The 21,555-nt window shown below is 48.9% G+C and overlaps 1 protein-coding gene across 10 annotated transcripts in view; it reads left to right on the top strand.

Moving 5' to 3' along the window:
• Positions 1-21,555, top strand: part of TTC7A (tetratricopeptide repeat domain 7A) — a 914,714-nt gene that overhangs the window by 547,337 nt on the left and 345,822 nt on the right. For 8 of the 10 annotated variants that reach the window (XM_063918709.1, XM_063918713.1, XM_063918708.1 and 5 more), the window contains one exon: positions 3,615-3,775. In XM_063918709.1, the coding sequence (XP_063774779.1) occupies positions 3,615-3,775 (161 nt within the window). Of the gene's footprint in view, positions 1-3,614; positions 3,776-11,780; positions 13,776-21,555 lie in introns of those variants that run through there. The other 2 variants (XM_063918714.1, XM_063918712.1) reach the window with 2 other exon arrangements.

The raw sequence follows: 21,555 nt of genomic DNA, 5'->3' as shown, positions 1-21,555 counted from the left end.
GCATTTCTATATATGCGTGATGCACAGCGGAATATTTGCCGACTGGCATCAAGTCTAAGTGCGTTGTCCATTTCTACCAGTAGAGGGTTATGGACACGACAGTGGTCAGGTGATGTGGATTCCAAACGGCATTTGGAAGTATTGCCTTATTAAGGGGAGGAGTTATTTGGGGTCGGTCTTTCAGACCTGGTGGCCACGGCAACAGCTGGGAAATCCACGTTTGTACCCCAGGTCGCCTCTCAACATGAGAAGACGCCGTATTATCAGGCGCAGTCTTTTCGTGGACAAGCGGGCAAAAGGTTCCTCATTTCTGCCCCGTGACAGAGGGAGAGGAAAAAGGCTGCAGAAATCAGCCAGTTCCCAGGAACAGAAACCCTCTCCCGCCTCTGCCAAGCCCTCAGTATGACGCTGGGGCTTTACAAGCAGAATCAGGCACGGTGGGGGGCCCGTCTCAATGAATTTCAGCGCGCAGTGGGCTCACTCGCAAGTAGACCCCTGGATCCTTCAGATGATATCTCAGGGGTACAAATTGGAATTCGAGACGTCTCCCCCTCGCCGTTTCCTAAAGTCGGCTTTACCGATGTCTCCTTCTGACAGGGAGACAGTTTTGGAAGCCATTCACAAGCTGTATTCCCAGCAGGTGATAATCAAGGTACCCCTCCTGCAACAGGGAACGGGGTATTATTCCACACTGTTGTGGTACCGAAGCCGGACGGCTCGGTGAGACCGATTCTAAATCTAAAATCTTTGAACACTTACATACAGAGGTTCAAATTCAAGATTGAGTCACTCAGAGCAGTGATTGCGAACCTGGAAGAAGGGGACTACATGATGTCTCGGGACATCAAGGATGCTTACCTTCATGTCCCAATTTACCCTTCTCACCAAGGGTACCTCAGGTTTATGGTACAGAACTGTCACTATCAGTTCAGACGCTGCCGTATGGATGGTCCACGGCACCCCGGGTCTTTACCAAGGTAATGGCCGAAATGATGATATTCCTTCGAAGGAAGGGAATTTTAGTTATCCCTTACTTGGACGATTCCCTGATAAGGGTAAGATCCAGGGAACAGTTGGAGGTCGGTGTAGCACTATCTCAGGTAGTGTTGCGGCAGCACGATTGGATTCTCAATATTCCAAAATCGCAGCTGGTTCCGACGACTCGTCTTCTGTTCCTAGGGATGATCCTGGACACAGTCCAGAAAAAGGTGTTTCTCCCGGAGGAGAAAGCCAGGGAGTTATCCGAGCTAGTCAGGAACCTCCTAAAACCGAGCCAACTCTCAGTGCATCAATGCACAAGGGTTCTGGGTAAAATGGTGGCTTCCTACGAAGCAATCCCATTCGGCAGATTCCACGCAAGAACTTTCCAGTGGGACCTGCTGGACAAATGGTCCGGGTCGCATCTTCAGATGCATCAGCGGATAACCCTGTCACCAAGGACAAGGGTGTCCCTCCTGTGGTGGTTGCAGAGTGCTCATCTTCTAGAGGGCCGCAGATTCGGCATTCAGGACTGGGTCCTGGTGACCACGGATGCCAGCCTGCGAGGCTGGGGAGCAGTCACACAGGGAAGGAATTTCCAGGGCTTATGGTCAAGCCTGGAGACATCACTTCACATAAATATCCTGAAGCTAAGGGCCATTTACAATGCTCTAAGCTTAGCAAGACCTCTGCTTCAAGGTCAGCCGGTGTTGATCCAGTCGGACAACATCACGGCAGTCACCCACGTAAACAGACAGGGTGGCACAAGAAGCAGGAGGGCAATGGCAGAAGCTGCAAGGATTCTTCGCTGGGCGGAAAATCATGTGATAGCACTGTCAGCAGTATTCATTCCGGGAGTGGACAACTGGGAAGCAGACTTCCTCAGCAGACACGACCTCCACCCGGGAGAGTGGAGACTTCACCCAGAAGTCTTCCACATGATTATAAACCGTTGGGAAAAACTCGACAGGTATTGCGCCAGGTCAAGGGACCCTCAGGCAATAGCTGTAGACGCTCTGGTAACACCGTGGGTGTACCAGTCAGTGTATGTGTTCCCTCCTCTGCCTCTCATACCCAAGGTACTGAGATTGATAAGATGGAGAGGAGTAAGCACTATATTCGTGGCTCCGGATTGGCCAAGAAGGACTTGGTAACCGGAACTTCAAGAGATGCTCACGGAGGATCCGTGGCCTCTACCTCTAAGAAGGGACCTGCTCCAGCAAGGACCCTGTCTGTTCCAAGACTTACCGCGGCTGCGTTTGACGGCATGGCGGTTGAACGCCGGATCCTGAAGGAAAAAAGGCATTCCGGATGAAGTCATCCCTATCCTGATCAAAGCCAGGAAGGATGTAACCGCAAAACATTATCACCGCATTTGGCGAAAATATGTTGCGTGGTGCGAGGCCAGTAAGGCCCGACGGAGGAAATTCAACTGGGTCGATTCCTACATTTCCTGCAAACAGGAGTGTCTATGGGCCTGAAATTGGGGTCCATTAAGGTTCAAATTTCGGCCCTGTCAATTTTCTTCCAAAAAGAACTAGCTTCAGTCCCTGAAGTTCAGACGTTTGTAAAAGGGGTACTGCTTATACAGCCTCCTTTTGTGCCTCCAGTGGCACTTTGGGATCTCAATGTAGTTTTTGGGTTCCAAAAGTCACATTGGTTTGAACCACTTAAATCTGTGGAGTTAAAATATCTCACATGGAAAGTGGTCATGCTGTTGGCCCTGGCCTGGGCCAGGCGCGTGACAGAATTGGCGGCTTTATCCTGTAAAAGCCCTTATCTGATTTTCCATTCGGACAGGGCGGAATTGAGGACTCGTCCTCAGTTTCTCCCTAAGGTGGTTTCAGCGTTTCACCTGAACCAACCTATTGTGGTGCCTGCGGCTACTAGGGACTTGGAGGACTCCAAGTAGCTAGACGTTGTCAGGGCCCTGAAAATATATGTTTCCAGGACGGCTGGAGTCAGAAAATCTGACTCGCTGTTTATCCTGTATGCACCCAACAAGCTGGGTGCTCCTGCTTCTAAGCAGACTATTGCTCGTTGGATTTGTAGTACAATTCAGCTTGCACATTCTGTCACAGACCTGAGGTCTGAGAAGGGGATAATACCCCGAAACGTAACCATTAAATTGGCCCAGTGGGGTCTTTTTTGCACTTAACTTGCCTGGTGAAAGTCTCTGAGTGCCGCCCATATAAAGGATATATATATATATATATAGATATATATATATATATATATATATATATATATTTTGTTACCATGGAGGAAGTTTTAATCTATATATTTAATCGGCACCTACTCTACAATGACAACACTGATTCTGATGGTTCAGGTGTCATTTGATAGGGTATGTGATATAGGTGAGCAACACGGTTGCAGAATGTTGATGAGTGGTCAGGCTGCTTAGGAACAATGCGTCAAAGTTATGATTTTTTTTACCATAGAAAAAGTATTGAGTGAGGGCTCGCGCTTTTTCCCTTTGGTTTGTAAATTGCAGAGAAGCCCTTGACAATTTATTTTCTGCCCTAAATTTAGTTGCTATAACGAGTTCTTTCTAACATTTTTGGTATACAGTAAAATTTTGGTATATTGATTTTGAGCAACGCGTTTGACTAGTGTTTTCTTCTTTGTTAAAGATATCGGATGGAATAGAACACCTACAGGAAGCGCTTAAACTCCGTAAAGATGATCTGCACTGCCTTCACCTGCTGGCCCTGCTGTTTTCAGCACAGAAGCAGTATAAACACGCCATCGATGTCATCAATATGGCCATAGCAGACTACCCAGATAACTTCAGGTATACAGAGACTTTTTATTTCATTTTGTCATTGGATCAGTCTTTGTTGCTGTACATAAGACGGGTTCACTATGGTATGCCGGCGGTCGGGCTCCCGGCGACCAGCATACCGGCGCCGGGAGGCCGACCGCCGGCTTACCGACAGTGTGGCGAGCGCAAATGGGCCCCTTGCGGGCTCGCTGCGCTCGCCACGCTGCGGTGGCGCGCTATGCGCGCCACGCTATTTTATTCTCCCTCCAGGGGGGTCGTGGACCCCCACGAGGGAGAAAAAGTGTCGGTATGCCGGCTGTCGGGATTCCGGCGCCGGTATAATGTGCGCCGGGATCCCGTCAGTCGGCACACTGAAGACCACCCCATAAGACACGTTTGCTAAATGCTGATAACCTGCAGAATGCTACTTGTGTTCCTATTATTCTGTGACTTGCCTTACATAGGCCCTCATTCCAAGTTGTTCGCTCGCTAGCTGCTTTTAGCAGCATTGCACACGCTAAGCCGCCGCCCTCTGGGAGTGTATCTTAGCTTAGCAGAATTGCGAACGAAAGATTAGCAGAATTGCGAATAGAAAATTCTTAGCAGTTTCTGAGTAGCTCCAGACTTACTCCTCCACTGCGATCAGTTCAGTCAGTTTCGTTCCTGGTTTGACGTCACAAACACACCCAGCGTTCGCCCAGACACTCCCCCGTTTCTCCAGACACTCCCGCGTTTTTCCCTGAAACGCCTGCGTTTTTCCGCACACTCCCATAAAACGGCCAGTTTCCGCCCAGAAACACCCACTTCCTGTCAATCACACTCCGATCACCAGAACGATGAAAAAGCTTTGTTAGGCCGTGAGTAAAATACCAAACTTTTGTGCTAATTTACTTGGCGCAGGCGCACTGCGAACATTGCGCATGCGCAGTTTGCGACAAATCGCTCCGTTGCGAAAAAAAATAACGAGCGAACAACTCGGAATGAGGGCCATTATCTCAGGGGATGATTCAATTAAGCGCAAGTGCTGCCGGAACCGGTTACCGTGGCTTTGCGCATTGCCTTTCACTAGCTGATGCTGGCTCTCTCTCTCGCAGTCGGCTGATAAATGCGCAGCGTGAGCTGCGGCCTAAAAGCTGCCATTAATTTAATCTGCTCTTTAACGTGCTTTCTTTTGCATGCAAGGGGTGCAAATGCAGTTTTCTTTCCATGTGCATATTTTGCATTCAGCAACTCTAAAACAGGCCCTTTATATCTGATCATTAGATCTAAAATGTTGTCTCCACGAGGTCCGGGAGAATGACATATTTTGGGGAGCTCTTCCAAATTCCCAGGAGAACAGGCCCGGTCCCTCCTCCCGGGGCTTGCCTTCTCTTCAATCGCTTCATCATGGCTCAACCGCATGATGCTGCGCCTCTTGCATGTGTCATTTGCACCACTCCTCCATGTTAATTAACTCATCCTCACGATTTCCTGTGCCTTCTAGTCTTGGGAGCAAACATGCCACCCAGGGGTGTAACCAGGGGATACGGTCGTTAGGTCAACACAGCTTAGGTCAACAGTCATTAGGTCGACCACTGAAGGCCGACATGCATTAGGTCGACGCGGTCATTAGGCCGACATGTGCTAGGTCGACAGGTCAAAAGGTCGACATGAGTTTTTTACTTTTCTTTTTTTCTTCTTCATTTTTTGGATTTTTCCATACTCGACGATCCACGTGGACTACGATTGGAACGGTAACCTGTGCCGAGCGAAGCGAGACAACTTGCCCGAAGCATGCGAGGGGACACAACACCAAAAAAAGTCCAAAAACTCATGTCGACCTTTTCACCTGTTGACCTAGTACATGTAGACCTAATGCCCATGTCGACCTTCAGTGGTCGACCTAAGTTGAGTCGACCCAACGACCCGTACCCAGAGCTTTGTAGACCCCATAGCAGCATATTGAAGGGTCTAGAGAGACACACCTCTGCAGCAGTTATTAATGTTATGTCCCATGATAGTGCCCTAGGTCATTTTCTGAACCTAGTTAATATTAAGCCCCATGGTAGTGCCCTAGTTTACATGTGCCACACAGTATACCCAATTCACATTGTCCCGAGCAATATATACAGTGTCCCAGGCAGGGGCGTCACTGCCCCTGATTACACCCGGTGCGGGCTGCCACGAAATGGGGGGTGTAGCCTAACGGGAGGGGCGCAAGTTAGCGGACAGGCATGGCCTCGCGTCCCGAACCCCAGTTTTGTCATTCCGGGGGTTCGGGAGATATGGGCTGCCCCCAGGGGGGCTATGGCTGCAGTGCCGGTTCCTACAAGGTAACAGGAGCCAGGTGCTGCACGTAATGTTAAAGTGCAGCACCCGACTCCTGTCACTGAGCAGCAGCTGGCATTTTGGTGTCACCCCTCGGCGGGTGACACCCGGGTGCGGCTTGCACCCCGCTTATGACCCCACTGGTCCCCAGTTCATATTATGCCACACTACATTGCCCCCTGTTCATACTGTGCCATATGAGTACGCTCTCCAGTTCAAATTGTGCCACGTTATAGTGCCCCAGTACATGTTATGCCACACTGTAGTGCCTCCATGTCATATTGTGCCACATTAAAGTACTCCTGTTCTTATTATGTAACATTATAGTACCCTCCACATTACAGTGCCCTCCAGTTCATATTCTGCCACATTACAGTGTCCCCTTACCATTATATCATCCACTAGACACTGCTGTCACTGACAATATAATGTCAGGCTGGGCAATGGATCAGACCATAAGCGTGCGCACTGGGGGTGTCTGGTGCACACAGGCACCCCCTAATGTGCGGCACCCCCACACGCCACGCCAGCTGCAGCACAGTGGAGTGGCTGTGTGACTTCCCCATAGATCCCAACATGACCCTCTCCAGGAGGGACAGAATGCTCTGCTCTTGGGCTTCCCTCTTAATGTATGATTGCCTGCACCTATGCTGAAACACCTTTCTTATCCAGTAACCTGTTCAACACAGGTGCCGGCAATCATAAATTAAGGGAAAAGTCCAGAAGCAGAGCATTGTGTCCCTCCTGGAGAGGGTCATGTTGGGAGGTATGCTTCCCCCCTCTGCTGCGGCGGTAGCAGGCAGGGCAAGAGGATATACTACATGCTGAGCCATTGGCCTGCATAGGGCCGGCTCAGCTTAACTCGGGCAGCTGTGAGTTTCTGCGCTGAGGTCCCGTGCTCCTCCTCTCCCGGCCGGGCAGTTCCTGCTGATTCGGATGGAGTTTTCTAAAAGTGGGCGTGGTCACGGGGGTCCGCGATTAGGACACACCCCCAACTTTCCCTGGGCTCGGCGATCTACAGTATGTGCACTTGCAGCCCTGCCTTCTCTTGCTGGTGCAGGTGGATCTCTGTCAGCAGCCATCCCATGGAGCCCGGCCAGGAAGGAGAAGGTAAGAGGTGTGTGTGTCAGCAGACTCGGCAACATGGGGAAAAGAGTACACCCGTGCCGGGCCCCAAGGTTCTGACCCCACCCCCTGTTTTATCTCTGCTATAGCGTACATGGGGGGGTCATTCCGACCTGAATGCTAGCAGGCTACTTTTTGCACTGCTGCGATCAGGTAGTCGCCTCCTACAGGGGAGGGTGGAATCGCTGTGTAAGGCTGCGCTCGCTTGTGCTTTTTGCAGTCTCTGCACAGCTCTGGACTTACTCACCTGCTGCGATCATCCAGGACGGAGCTGACGTCAGGATCCCTCCCTGGAAACGGCTGGGCACGCCTGCGTTCGGACGGACACTCCCTGAAAACGGTCACTGGACACCTCCAGCCGGCCTCTTCCTGTCATTGCGTTCGCCGCTGTGTATGCTTTTTTCGTTATTCTCGTCGCTGCCCGGCGACGGCCGTCGCCAGGCAGTGACGCGCCTGTGCTTTGCCACCCACGCGCATGTGCAATTCTGACCCGTTCGCACTGCTGCGAAAAAGTGCAGCGTGCGAACGGGTCGGAATGACCCCCATGATCCATGAGGAGCAGTAGGAACACTAGAACCGCAGCATGACAGAAGAAGCACAAAGCAGCCGCAGGCACCCTCCCTACCCATGCGGAAACTGACACAGTGTGGTAAGTATCAGTGTATGTCTACTAGCAGCCGCAGGCACCCTCCCTACCCATGCGGAAACTGACACAGTGTGGTAAGTATCAGTGTATGTTTACTATATTTTCATTCTCATGAAACCTCTCTCTCTCTCCCTATCTTTCCCTCCCCCTCTCGCCCTATCTTTTCCTCCTTCTCCCTCTCTACCTTTCCCTCTCTCTCCCTCCCCCACCCCCACTCTATATGTCTCTCTCCTCTCTCCCTCTTTCCCCCTTACTTTCTCTCTCTATGGGGCCCATTTGTCATGGATTACATATTGAATGTGATCTGGGTGGGATCTTACCACCCAGGATCCTATTGCAATATGCGATGCACTGAGGCATTTCTGGCGGAAGGTTCTCGGGGAACCCAGCCGGATCTATTTTCCCCTGATCTGTAGCCCATAGGATACAATGGGGTATTGCGGTCAAATATTGCAGTAGCTGCGGGGAACAATATCGGGATACATTGTGCAGCATTGCATCCCCCATAGAAACCTATGGTTGATGCGGCTGCGGGCGGAAATGGAGGGATCGCAGCAGGTATCTCCGATACTTGCTGCAATCCCTTCTTTATACATACCAGGGAAACCTCATATTTGCGGCTAATTTATGAAAGCGGGTGTTTTTCGGGGACATAGCCACAAATATTTTTTGATAAATGGGCCCCGCTGTCTCTCTCCTTTCTTTGCATCTTACCCCCTCTCTTTCTCCCTCCTTTTCTCTGCCTATCTCCCCCCCCCCATCTCCCCCTTTCTCTCTTGGTGGTCGAGGTGCCCCCTGACCTGCAGTCATTTACTTCTACCACTGTCTACTCCAGCGGGGTAAGGCTTCATGGTCGTGCTGGATGATGGGTGCTGTGCTGGGTCAGAGGCGGAGCTACAGATGTTGCCGCCGCTCATCCATCATTGCAGCATGGATGGCGTGACTAGTGTGCCTTAGTCTATGATGCACGCGTGTATATTCACACACATGCCATAGACGTCTATGGAGCAAATGCTGGCTGCAACTATTCGCAACACAGCGTTCAGGGCATCAGCCAAAATCTGCCTAGGGCATCAAATTGATTAGGGCTGGCTCTGGGCATAATGTGAATTTGGCTTATACCGTGTGGCATAATATGAATTTCGACTCATATCGTGTGGCATAATGTGACTTTTGGCTCATACCATGTGTCATAATATGAATTTCGTCTCATACTCTGTGGCATAATGTGAATTTGGATCATACTCTGTGGCATAATGTGAATTAGGATCATACTCTGTGGCAAAATGTGTATTTGGATCATACTCTGTGGCGTAATGTGAATTTGGATCATACTCTGTGGCGTAATGTGAATTTGGATCATACTCTGTGGCATAATGTGTATTTGGATCATACTGTGTGGTATAATGAGAATTAGGATCATACTCTGTGGCATAATGTGTATTTGGATCATACTGTGTGGTATAATGTGAATTTGGATCATACTCTGTGGCATAAGGTGTATTTGGATCGTACTGTGTGGCATAATGGGAGTAAGGGGCACTACTGTCAGTAGCTTTTGAGCATGGGGACACGTATGACAAATGCTGGTGTCCTGCGGAGGAAGAGTGTGATGGCATAGAAAGAGGCAGATGTGGCTCTGATGGCACGTGTATATTTTAAACTGTACTTGTGTTCTATTAAAACTCAAATGTTCAGCTCCCTACATCTCCCATACTTTTCAGAATGTCCCACTCAAAATTAGGGTGTAGGTGCTTGGGGGAGCAAGGGGTGGGGAGGGAATGCATATGCACCTAGGCCCACCACTCTCTAGTTCCGTCACTGGGTCAGGGATAGGTTGGGGAAGTGTAAGCAGCGATAGGGTGCAGCTAGGACTCAGGGTTATGCCGTAGCAGACAGTCAGTACCGGCCGCCGTATTATATCTACGTTATTAGGAACTAACTAGGGAAAAAATTAGATTAAGCCATGTGATTTTACTGAGAGAATGTAATAGTCTCTGGGCAGTGATAGACATGCCCATAAGGTGGTGTTAGACACACCCCTCCTGCGGTGCACCCCCTAATAAAATAAGCTGCGCACGCCTATGGATCAGACCCAATTGCTTAGCAGTCCAATCTGGGAAATTGGTATGCAACTTTATTCCCTGGGTCCAGGCCCCCCCTAAGCCTCTGGGCCCCATAGCAATGGCACTCCTTGCACCCACTATAGTTACGCCCATGATGCCACCCCCTTAGACACCCTGAGCAGCAGAACCAGTTGCACAACTCGTATTATAGCCCTGTAGGATGTGTTGCGGCTTGTTCTTCTAATTCAACATTTACAGTGGTGTTAAAGTTTAGCTACTCGTTAAAATCATCTGAAGAGGGAAAATCCAGTTGGATGATGTAATATAACTTCAGGGTTTTTTTTTAATAAAATACCATTTTCTTTACCATGGGGCTGGCAGACAGAGAATCTTTCCAGTAAAGAGGTTGCATTATTTCCAGAATTATTATAATACTTGTGATGTGCGTTATTACGAATTCTGAACTGTTCTGATTTGCGCATTGCTTTGGTGACAGAGGTTACACCCAGACAGATCCTCCGCAACGGTCCGCTGCTAAATACTGTACGAGCAGCCAAATTCTATTTTCACCCTGATAATTAAAATCTCTCCAAATCTCCTTGGACACCCTGCCAATTACTGCCAAATAGCATCCTGGCCTGGCATCACACATTTCAGCGGAGATACTTAGATCTTGATGTGACAAAATGTCACTAGTAATTCAGAGTGCACCGATACTTATTCTCCCTGCAGGCAATGTGGATTTTCTGATTGTTGTTTAAGCTACTGGGTTCCAGAATTTCGCTCTATATTATAGTTTGAAATAAATGTGTCATTTATATAATGTCGTAGATTTTATTTATGCCAAGGATTAAATGAAATGTTAACTGATTGCTGCTGATTGGTGATTTTCTCATGCATACCGCCACAATCACCGAGTGTGTCTTCCTGCCGTTACTATGAAGTGCTCCGCTCAACAGAGATTCGCTCACATACTTTATCCCCCCTCCCCCATACCTGTCACTGACGTGCCATCCTTTCCAGTGATGTCTTTGGGAGGATGGGACTTGCACAGAAGTTACCAATATTATTTGTTGTGTTGGCGCCATCATTCCGATGACCGCACCAGACAGAAGCCACTGCCAGCTGAAGGCATGGGGAAGGGGGTCGCTGCACAGTGGAGTGTCTTTTGTGGGTGCAGGGTGTGTGGTGATGACTCCCAGTATCCGTTCAGGTGGTCGACAGTGTTAAGGTCGACACTCATTAGGTTGACAGTAACATGGTCGACACACGAAAAATGATTGACACGTGGCGAGTGAAACGAGCCATGCAAGGGGACGCGAGATACTAATTGGGGTTCCTGTTCATGTTACGGAAAAAATGACACCAAAAACAGTAAAAAAAAATGTCTATGTCGACCTTTTCATGTGTCGACCGTTCACGTGTCGACCATTTTCATGTGTCCACAATCTGTCCATGTCGACCATGTCACTGTGGACCAATAGTGGTCGACCTAATGACTGTCAACCTTAACATTGTCGACCATTCATACTGGAACTATGGCTCCCAATGACCCATGGGCCCGTACCGCACTCATTATAGCCACTGTAACATACCCTGCACTCTAGCCAGAGTCCCATTGGCAGCTGCCTAGAGCACTTTTTCCTAGGTCTCTGGCTATAGACAATAAAAGCTTGGTATTGTGCATCATGTACAGTGCGTTCTGAGTGCTACCCTGTATTATACTTGAGCTCTGTCCTGTAATATAGATTATTGATCATTTCAACCTTAACCACTCATAACTCTCTTTTTTCTCTTTGTCTTCCTTCCCCACACTTACCGTCCACTTCTCCCTCCTTTATTTCCTCAATGACCCCCATTTACTCTCTCCCTCCCTTTATGTTCCGCTCAGTTTATTTCCCTCTCCGTTTCCTCCTCCATTTCTCTGCAGACTGGCGGCTTCCTCTCTCTCTGTGCTCTCAGTATTGGCTCCTCTTATACCATCCGTACTGCAATGGCTGAGCCCTTCTCTGATTGGTCTGACGCCTCTTATTCCATCCGTACTGCAATGGCTGAGCCCTTCTCTGATTGGTCTGACGCCTCTTATTCCATCCGTACTGCAGTGGCTGAGCCCTTCTCTGATTGGTCTGACGCCTCTTATTCCATCCGTACTGCAGTGGCTGAGCCCTTCTCTGATTTGTCTGACTCCTCTTATACCATCCGTACTGCAGTGGCTGAGCCCTTCTCTGACTGGTCTGACTCCTCTTATACCATCCGTACTGCAGTGGCTGAGGCCTTCGCTGATTGGTGGAAAAGCTATGAGCAGCAGAAGTCTCACTCCAATCACGTGGGCTTAGCGTGGGCAGACACGTGCCGAAACTATCTTATGCCACTCATACTACTATAGCGAATAGGTGACCACAGCATTTTCTCTGTTATATACATGCTAACCATATTCATTAATTTCAATGGGGGATATTCCTGCTACTAAACGCTCCTGTTTCCTGGTGCAGTAATGTGACACCAATTCATAAGTACTTTTTATTAATCACTACTTCTTAATATAAAGGTTTACTCACACATTTAATGATGTACAGTGATTTAAAGGGTACAATCCAATGTACGGCCTTGATAAAGATTTAGCAATTGCTGGATATCTATTTACCCAGTTGGGGCAAGTCAGGAACAATTTGCATATATGCCCAGAATTCCCTGGTTACAATGTTTCACTCTTTGGTCCTGTTTGATGCTGTTAAAACTAGCTATGACAATGTCATTTTTACAAGATAAATATGTATATCTGTTAATGAATGCATTACAGTATTGTTACCTTGCTGTTCCGTGCTCTTTAGAGACGGCTGTCTAGATGCATTTCCTATATTTATACAGTGACACAAGCCCAATATAAAAGCTGGATTCTTTTTGTGTTAGGTGTCACCCATGCAATCCTCTGCTAATAAAAGCTCTCCCAGTTCCTGTGTGTCGCGTATATGGCAGCGTTTCCATAGCAGCATGATCTGGCAGCTTTTTAATATGGACACAAATACGCTCTCTGTGTTTAACAATATGTAGTGCATGGATCTTGTTTTCATTACATTACCTATTCCGGCTCAGAGAAATGCGTTATTCCCAAACAGATGTTTTCCTTAAACAATGCAGCTGTAGCTGGCTGCAGACTGATCCGAGTCATTTTATTTCCCCAAAGCACACGAGCACTCGAAACACAGATTCCGTAGGAAACAAATAATGCCAATCTGCAATCCGCATCAAGGATGAAATATAAAAAGTTATTTTTCCTGTTATGCTTAGGGCCCCATTGTGTCCCTTTTAGTTCCATGTGGTGATGTACGTGGAGTAACACCTTGTAATCACTGGCGTACTGTATTTACAATGGGTGCAGTGTGTGCGGTGCACACAGGCCCCCGGGGTACAGTGAGGGCCCACACTGCACATCCTGCAACCCATTTTTTAAATACTCACCTCTCCGGAGTCCTCCATCGGCGGCAGCATCTCTAAGCAAATCTCTGGTAAATGGTGCATTGGCCATTTTCCCAGAGATGTGCGCATGCGCACTAGACTCAGGGAGAGCGCTATGGTCCCCTAGTGACCCTAGTGCCCAGAATCTACAGCTCTGCAGGCAAGAGAGGAGGAGGCCCGTGTGCAGACTCCGTCTGGGCCTAGACGCGTCCCTGCTTGTAATGATTGGTTGCTGTGGGTAATTTCTCCACTTGTCCACTTCCCTGCTGTCTAGTCAGTGACATTAATAAAATTGGGCAGTGGGGCCGTTACTGTTGTATCTAGCGGTGCCCTGACCCCTAAATCTGTCCCTGAGTGGTGATGTCACCCACAGCAACCAATCCCTATTCTAGCTATTATTTTATAGGGGATCCGGATTGAAAGTCGACAGTAACTAGGTCAACAATGTCTAGGTCGACCACTATTGGTCGACAGTAACTAGGTCGACAGGGTCTTTAGGTCGACATGTTCTAGGTCAAAAGGTCAACATGAGTTTTTCACAATTTTTTTCTTTTTTTGAACCTTTTCATACTTAATGATCCACGTGGACTACAATTGGAACGGTAATCTGTGCCAAGCGGTAGCGGAGCGAAGGCACCATGCCCGAAGCATGGCGAGCGAAGCACTAATTGGGGTTCCCGGTCACTCTACGAAGAAAACGACACCAAAATAACATTAAAAACTCATGTCGACCTTTTGACCTATCGACCTAGAACATGTCGACCTACAGACCCTGTCGACCTAGACACCCTGTCGACCTAGTTACTGTCGACCAATAGTGGTCGACCTAGACATTGTCGACCTAGTTACTGTCGACTTTCAATACCACGCCCATTTTATAGAATGCATCAAATAAAGAAATAGCTAGAATCTGACTGGTTGGTTTGAGCAACATCTCCACCGGTCCTCTTTAGAAGGTGTGATAAATCTCTCCCAAAGTCTTAATTATCTATTATTATTTTCTATATATATATAGCGCCATCATATTTTGCCGCGCCGTACAGAGAATATTTAATCCTTCGCATGATTTAATCTCCCAAGTGTCAAGAAGGCTGGAGAAACGCATTATCAGTTCCTCTGACAGAATCTACAGTGTACTAAGGGGGTCATTCAGACCCGATCGCACGCTGCATTTTTTCGCAGCCGTGCGATCGGGTTTGAACTGCGCATGCGTGTGACCCGCAATGCGCAGGCGCGTCAGCCGCCGGCGACAGCGGCGCCATGCAGCGACGAATCTTATGAAGAAAGCTATCGCACCGGCTACCGCAAGAAGGTTGACAGGCAGAAGGCATTTGTGGGCGGCAACTCACCAGTTTCTGGGAGTGTCCGGAAAAACGCAGGCGTGCCCGGACGTTTCCAGGGAGGGTTCCTGACGTCAGCAACATCCCGGATCGTTGCAGCGGCCGAGTAAGTCCTGAGCTGTGCAGAAACTGTTTGTACAGTTCACTGCACAGCCGATTGCACCCTGCAAAGCGTTTACCCCCTCCCCTGTAGGCAGCGATTACCTGGTCGCAGCAGTGCAAAAATAGCCTGCGTGCGACCAGGTCTGAATTAGGCCCTGTGTTGGCAATCTTCTTTATATCAGTTGTCCCCGAGCACAGAATCCCTTTACTCTGCTACTGCTGTATCTTTCCCCCGGCGACAATGACAGGTCTGACCCAATGAGAATCTGCACCTGCAGCCTCTACCCAATCATACCCAGAATCTGCACCTGCAGTCTTGTACCCAATCACATCCATGCATAAGTCAGGAAGCATCGGCTATTGCCATGACAACCAGGAAGCAGTGGAATCTGCTTTAGGGCAGAGGGAATATTGAACAAGGATAATATTCTATATTTAGTGCATGTCAAATAGTAGAGGAAAAAAACTGAGCCGAGGGCTCTCTCTCTCTCTCTCTCTCTCTCTCTCTCTCTCTCTCTCTCTCTGTTTATTCATATTTAAATCTGCTAATCAAGTTACTGCATGGCTTGTGTTGTGGGAGGCACAAATACTGACATTCAGGGGTCTATTCATGAAGCAGTGAAAAGAGTGGAGCAGTGAGCCAGTGGAGAAGTTGCCCATGGCAACCAATCAGCTGCTCTGTATAATTTTAAAGTGTGCAAATTATAAATGTTACTTCAATGCTGATTGGTTGCCATGGGCAACTTCTCCACTGGCTCACTTCTCCACACTTTTCACTGCTTCATGAATAGACCCCATAGTATTGAAGACACACAAATCTCTGATATATTCAGATCTGCGCAGGAGCCGCACTGTGCGTGTTCAGATCTGGTCCTGTGACCGTGCCCCATGTACCTGTCAAAGACGCAGTCAATGGCTTCTGCATGCCCAGAAAACGAGGCAGACGCAGACATATTTCTGGAACCACCCATGTCACCGCCCACAAATGACAGCAACATGTCAATCATAGTTATATTACTATGATTGACATGCTGCTGTCATATGTGGGCGGTGACATGGGGGGTTCCAGAAATATGTGTGCTTCGGCCTTTGTTTTCTGGCATGCAGTAGCCATTGACTGCGTCTTTGAGCGCAACTTCTCTGGCCCCAGCAGTGTGATTTTGACGGACATCCCAGGCGGCTTTATTTTCCCATACAAAATGTGTGTCATATTTTCATAAATAAAACAACTGTACGCTATAAAACTACTCTGCTAGATTACACTCATCAATGTGCGACATTTGTACATGTGTGTGCGAATGAGTCTGAATGTGAAACTAATTCCTGTGCGGTCTCTAGAGCACTTTGGGTGGTGCTTTCCTGCATCTGCAAAATGTAAAGATAAAGATTGCACGCTACCCCTCTCAGGGTTGTACCAGCCGCGCTGGGCGTCTCGCTCCATATTGACGCTAGGTGAATGAGGATACATCTGGAATCTCTGGTAGTTACAGTTTTCTTGTTGGGTCATTGTATTTATTCTTTTACATACAGGTGTATAGAAAACTATTTTGTTTTGTTGTTTTAAAATTGGTGTATTAAGATTCATTATCTTTGTGCAAGAACGTTCTATTCAGTGCTGCTTTTAAATGGTTCAAAAACACAGGCGTGTCGCAACCGTTTTCTGGCCGTGGCTGAGCCTGCTACTGCGAATTGATATGAAGTTGTAGAGGATCCAGCGGCTTCCTCGCAACAGACATTCTGGGCAACCACAGGGTTGGTGACATATAATCAACAGTGCAACGGATGTACTATCGACAGCATGTCTTTGGAGGTTATTCAGATTTGTTAGCAAATTAAAAAAGTTAGCAATTGGGCAAAACCATGTTGCACTGCAGGTAGGGCAGATGTAACATGTGCAGAGAGAGTTAGATTTGGGTGGGGTGTGTTCATACTGAATTGCAGTGTAATAATAAAGCAGCCAGTATTTACTATGCACAGAAACAATATAACACACCCAAATCTAAATCTCTCTGCACATTTTGCATCTGCCCCCCCCCCCCCGGCAGTGCAACATAGGGCCTAATTCAGATCTGATCGCAGCAGCAAATTTGTTAGCTAATGGGCAAAACCATGTGCAGTGCAGGTGAGCCAGATATAACATGTGCAGAGAGAGTTAGATTTGGGTGGGGTGTGTTCAAACTGAAATCTAAATTGCAGTGTAAAAATAAAGCAGCCAGTAATTACCCTGCACAGAAACAAAATAACCCACCCAAATCTAACTCTCTCTGCACATGTTACATCTGCCCCACCTGCAGTGCACATGGGGCCTCATTCAGACCTGATGACTCGCTAGGGGTCTTTTGCAGTCCTGAGTTCGCATAGTCGCCGCCCATAGGGGAGGGTATTTTCGCTATGCAGGTGTGCGAACGCATGTGTAGCAAAGCTGTGCAAACAGATCTTGCGCAGCCTCTGAGTAGCCCAGGAATTACTCAGCCGCTGCGATCACTTCAGCCTGTCCGGGACCGGAATTGACGCCAGGAACCCTCCCTGCAAACGCATGGACACGCCTGCATTTTTCCAACCACTCCCAGAAAACGGTCAGTTGACACCCACAAACGTCTTCTTCCTGTGAATCTCCTTGCGAACGCCCGTGCAAATTGATTCTTCGCACAAACCCATAGCTGAGCAGCGATCCGTTTTGTACCCATGCGACGCGCCTGCGCAGTTTAGACCTGACAGCCCGCTGTACTTAAACACAGCCTAGCGATCAGGTCTGAATTGGGCCCATGGTTTTGCCCAAAAACTTTTTTGGTTTGCTAACAACTCTGAATAACCCCCTTTGTACGCAAGTGGCGGATCAGAGACGCCATCAGTGGGTGTGTCTATAAAATCCCTCTGGAAGCACCATTCGCATATTTTCCCCCATCCGCTACGCGCACGATTATGGTAGAAACAGCATTTGCGGCCACCCCTGACTCAGGCCTTAGTATTGTGGAACACACCTTGCATTCCACAACAGAATCCACACTGCTGAGTCACAGCAAATATATAGATGTTTATCACAACTTCCGTGCTGTGCTCCGTCATTCCACAACACTTACCCGATTCCACACTCAGGGTTCAGCTCAGACAGACTTGCTGAACCCTTTAAAGAGATGCGCACATATAATATTATGGACATATTAATAAGTACATATTATACACATGTAAATAAGGACTAATGCTACATTACATACATACAGAGCCACCAGGGGCGGATTGGGAACAAAAAGCGGCCCTGGAAGAATTTGTACTAGTGGCCCCACTTGGGCAGCACCAGAGGTGTAAGGTCTAGCCATGGGCCATGGCAGCAGCACCCTCCCCCCAAGACTTCCCAGATAGTGGGGATGTCCAGCATCAAGGGGGAAGTTAAAAAAAAAAAAAAAAAAATACTGTATTATGAGCACATTATATGATACACCTTCAGAATTCAGGAAACTTTATCATTCTTTAGAAAGATATATTTTCTTGCTTATCACACCAACCGTATCCCAATCACTATTCACTCAATCTTATATGTCAGCCAAGCAGGCAGACAGAGCATATACTAGATCATCACAGGCTAAGTGGCAAAGTCATTTTCATATATGCAAATTATTTTGCATCTTATTCATTATGTCTCTAAAAAAGACCACATGTCCTCAAACAAAACAGGCCCCACAGGTGCGTCGGCCCACCGGGAATCTTCCCTGTAAACCCTAGGGCAGACTTGCCTACTCTCCCGGAATGGCTGGGAGGCTCCCGAAAATCGGGTGACCCTCCCGGCCCCCCCCCCCCCCCCCCCCGGAAGAGCAGGCAAGTCTCCCGATTACAGGGGTCCCCCCCAGCCCGGCCGCCCACTTAGCGAGTAATTCTTGTTGTATCGCGTCATCATAGCCACGCCCCCTGCTGTATAATGCCATAATAGCGGCATAACACAGCGGGGGGGGGGGGGGCTAACACGGCACGATTCCCGTAGTCACGCCCCGGCCCACCTCCGCCACGCCCCGGTCCGCCTCCGGTCCGCCCCCCTCTGCACGCACATCGCAGTCCGCCCCCCTGCCGAACCGACCTGGCTGCTCTCTCCCGGAGAGAGCAGCCAAAAAGTCGGTAGGTATGCCCTAGGGCCAATCCGCCTCTGAGAGCCACCATGCTAGCCGCATTATGGGTCCAATTGTACAAGAGCTGCATGTAATGTAAAAGAGCTATAGACACAATTGTATTAATCCTTCAGAAGTGATAAAGTGGAGAGTGATAAACTATCAACAAATCAGCTCCTAGAATTTTTCAAACAGCCTGTGACACAGCAGTGTGGAAGCTGATTGGATTTTACTTTATCACTCTCCACTTTATCACTTTTTAAGGCTTAATACATTTGGGCCATAGGGCCTAATTAAGCATTGGCGAATTCACGTGTTTTTCGTCAAAATGCAGGCCATTTTCGCCGATTTTGAGGAATTTTTCGCCAGTGCCTTTTCACGTAAAAAAAAAAAAAAAAGGGTGAAAAGGTGTTGGCGAAATTACCTTCAAAACGGCCCTAATTGAATGCTCAGTGGGGTGAATTACTTAGCTCCGAAATGATCGGAGCTGATTGCATATCCCTCATGGGGGGTAATTCAGACCTGATCACTCGCTAGCGTTTTTTGCAGCGCTGCGATCACGTCAGAACTGCGCATGCATATGCACCGCAATGCGCAGACGCGTCGTACAGGTACAAAGTGGATCGACGCTCAGCGATGGGTTTGTGCGAAGAATCCATTCTTACGGGCGATCGCAAGGAGATTGACAGGAAGAGGGCGTTTGTGGGTGTCAACTGACCGTTTTCTGGGAGTGGTTGGAAAATCGCAGGATTGTCCATGCGTTTGCAGGGCGGGTGTTTGACGTCAAATCCGGTCACGGATAGGCTGAAGTGATCGCAGCGGCTGAGTAAGTCTTAGGCTATTCGTACAGCTCTGCTACACATGCGTTCGCGCACTTGCACAGCTGAAATACAGTCTCCTATGGACGGCGACTATCTGATCGCAGCAGTGCAAAAAAAACCCCATAGCGAGCGATCAGGTCTGAATTAGGCCCATAGGGGGTCATTCCGAGCCAATCGCTCGCTGCAGTTATTGCAGCGCAGCGATCGGGTCGGAACTACGCATGCGCCGTTATGGGGGTGCGATCCGGCTGGACCGTGCGAGTGGCGGGCCGCTGCGGCTGCGTGACGTCACACGCAGCCGCTTCGACCAGGGGCAGCGACGATCAACTCCTGGCCAGCCGCAGGAGCTGCACTGGCCGGAAGTTACTCCACAAGTACAAAAGCATCGCCGCAGTGTGATGCTTTTGTACTTGTGCGAGGGGTGGGGGGGCGGACAGGCATGCGGGGGGAACTAGCCCTGTGCTGGGCGTCCCCCCGCATGTCTGGGTACATGATCGTAGCTGTGCTAAATTTAGCACAGCTACGATCAACTCGGAATGATCCCCATAGTCCCTTAAGAAGAACTTATCTGAATGGGAGCCTTAAAACCACTTAATATCACTTACTGCTGCAGAGCTTTTGACAGCACAGCAGGCTAACTACTAAAAGCTTAAACACACACAAGAGCTACATATATAAAGCTTTGCTCATTGCAATAGAGCAGTGGTTCTCACCAGGGGCGCTTTAAGAGAGGAGGAGGCCCGTGTTCAGCCTCCTCCGTTCGGGCCGCCTCCTCTCTCCCCAGACGCTGTAGAGTCTGAGCACTAGAGGGCTCAGACTCCACTGCGCATGCGCAGATCTCTGGGAAAATGGCGTGGTGGCCATTTTCCCTGAGATTTCTCTACTGCGCATGCGCAGAACTCGTGAAAATGGCCGCTGATTTTGTGCAGTCTCTGCGCAGCCCAGGACTTACTCAGCCGCTGCGATCACCTCAACCTGTCCAGGACCGGATTTGACGTCAGGAACCCTCCCTTCCAACGCCTGGACACACCTGCGTTTTTCCAGACACTCTTTGAAAACGGTCAGTTGACACCCACAAACGCCCTCTTCCTGTCAATCTCCTTGCGAACGCCCGTGCGATCGGATCTTTCACACAAACCCGTCACTTACCCGCGATCCCTGTTGCTGCGGTCTGTCGCACCTGTGCATTGCGGTGCATACGCATGCGCAGTTCATGCCTGATCGCCCGCTGGGTGAAAACGCACAGCAGCGATCAGGTCTGAATTACCCCCTCGGTTTTGCCCATTAGAGAACAATTTTGCTGCTGCAATCAGGTCTGAATTAGGCCCTTAATTTCCAGCTGCAAAATGCTTTTTCTCTATCGTCCTAGTGGATGCTGGGGTTCCTGAAAGGACCATGGGGAATAGCGGCTCCGCAGGAGACAGGGCACAAAAGTAAAGCTTTCCGATCAGGTGGTGTGCACTGGCTCCTCCCCCTATGACCCTCCTCCAAGCCAGTTAGATTTTTGTGCCCGGCCGAGAAGGGTGCAATCTAGGTGGCTCTCCTAAAGAGCTGCTTAGAAAAGTTTAGCTTAGGTTTTTTATTTTACAGTGAGTCCTGCTGGCAACAGGATCACTGCAACGAGGGACTTAGGGGAGAAGAAGTGAACTCACCTGCGTGCAGGATGGATTGGCTTCTTGGCTACTGGACATCAGCTCCAGAGGGACGATCACAGGTACAGCCTGGATGGTCACCGGAGCCTTGCCGCCGGCCCCCTTGCAGATGCTGAAGTAAGAAGAGGTCCAGAATCGGCGGCAGAAGACTCCTCAGTCTTCTAAAGGTAGCGCACAGCACTGCAGCTGTGCGCCATT

Source organism: Pseudophryne corroboree, chromosome 4 (assembly GCF_028390025.1).
Source record: "Pseudophryne corroboree isolate aPseCor3 chromosome 4, aPseCor3.hap2, whole genome shotgun sequence".
NCBI classification, from domain to species: domain Eukaryota; kingdom Metazoa; phylum Chordata; class Amphibia; order Anura; family Myobatrachidae; genus Pseudophryne; species Pseudophryne corroboree.
This window is presented reverse-complemented; position numbering and strand designations above follow the sequence as displayed.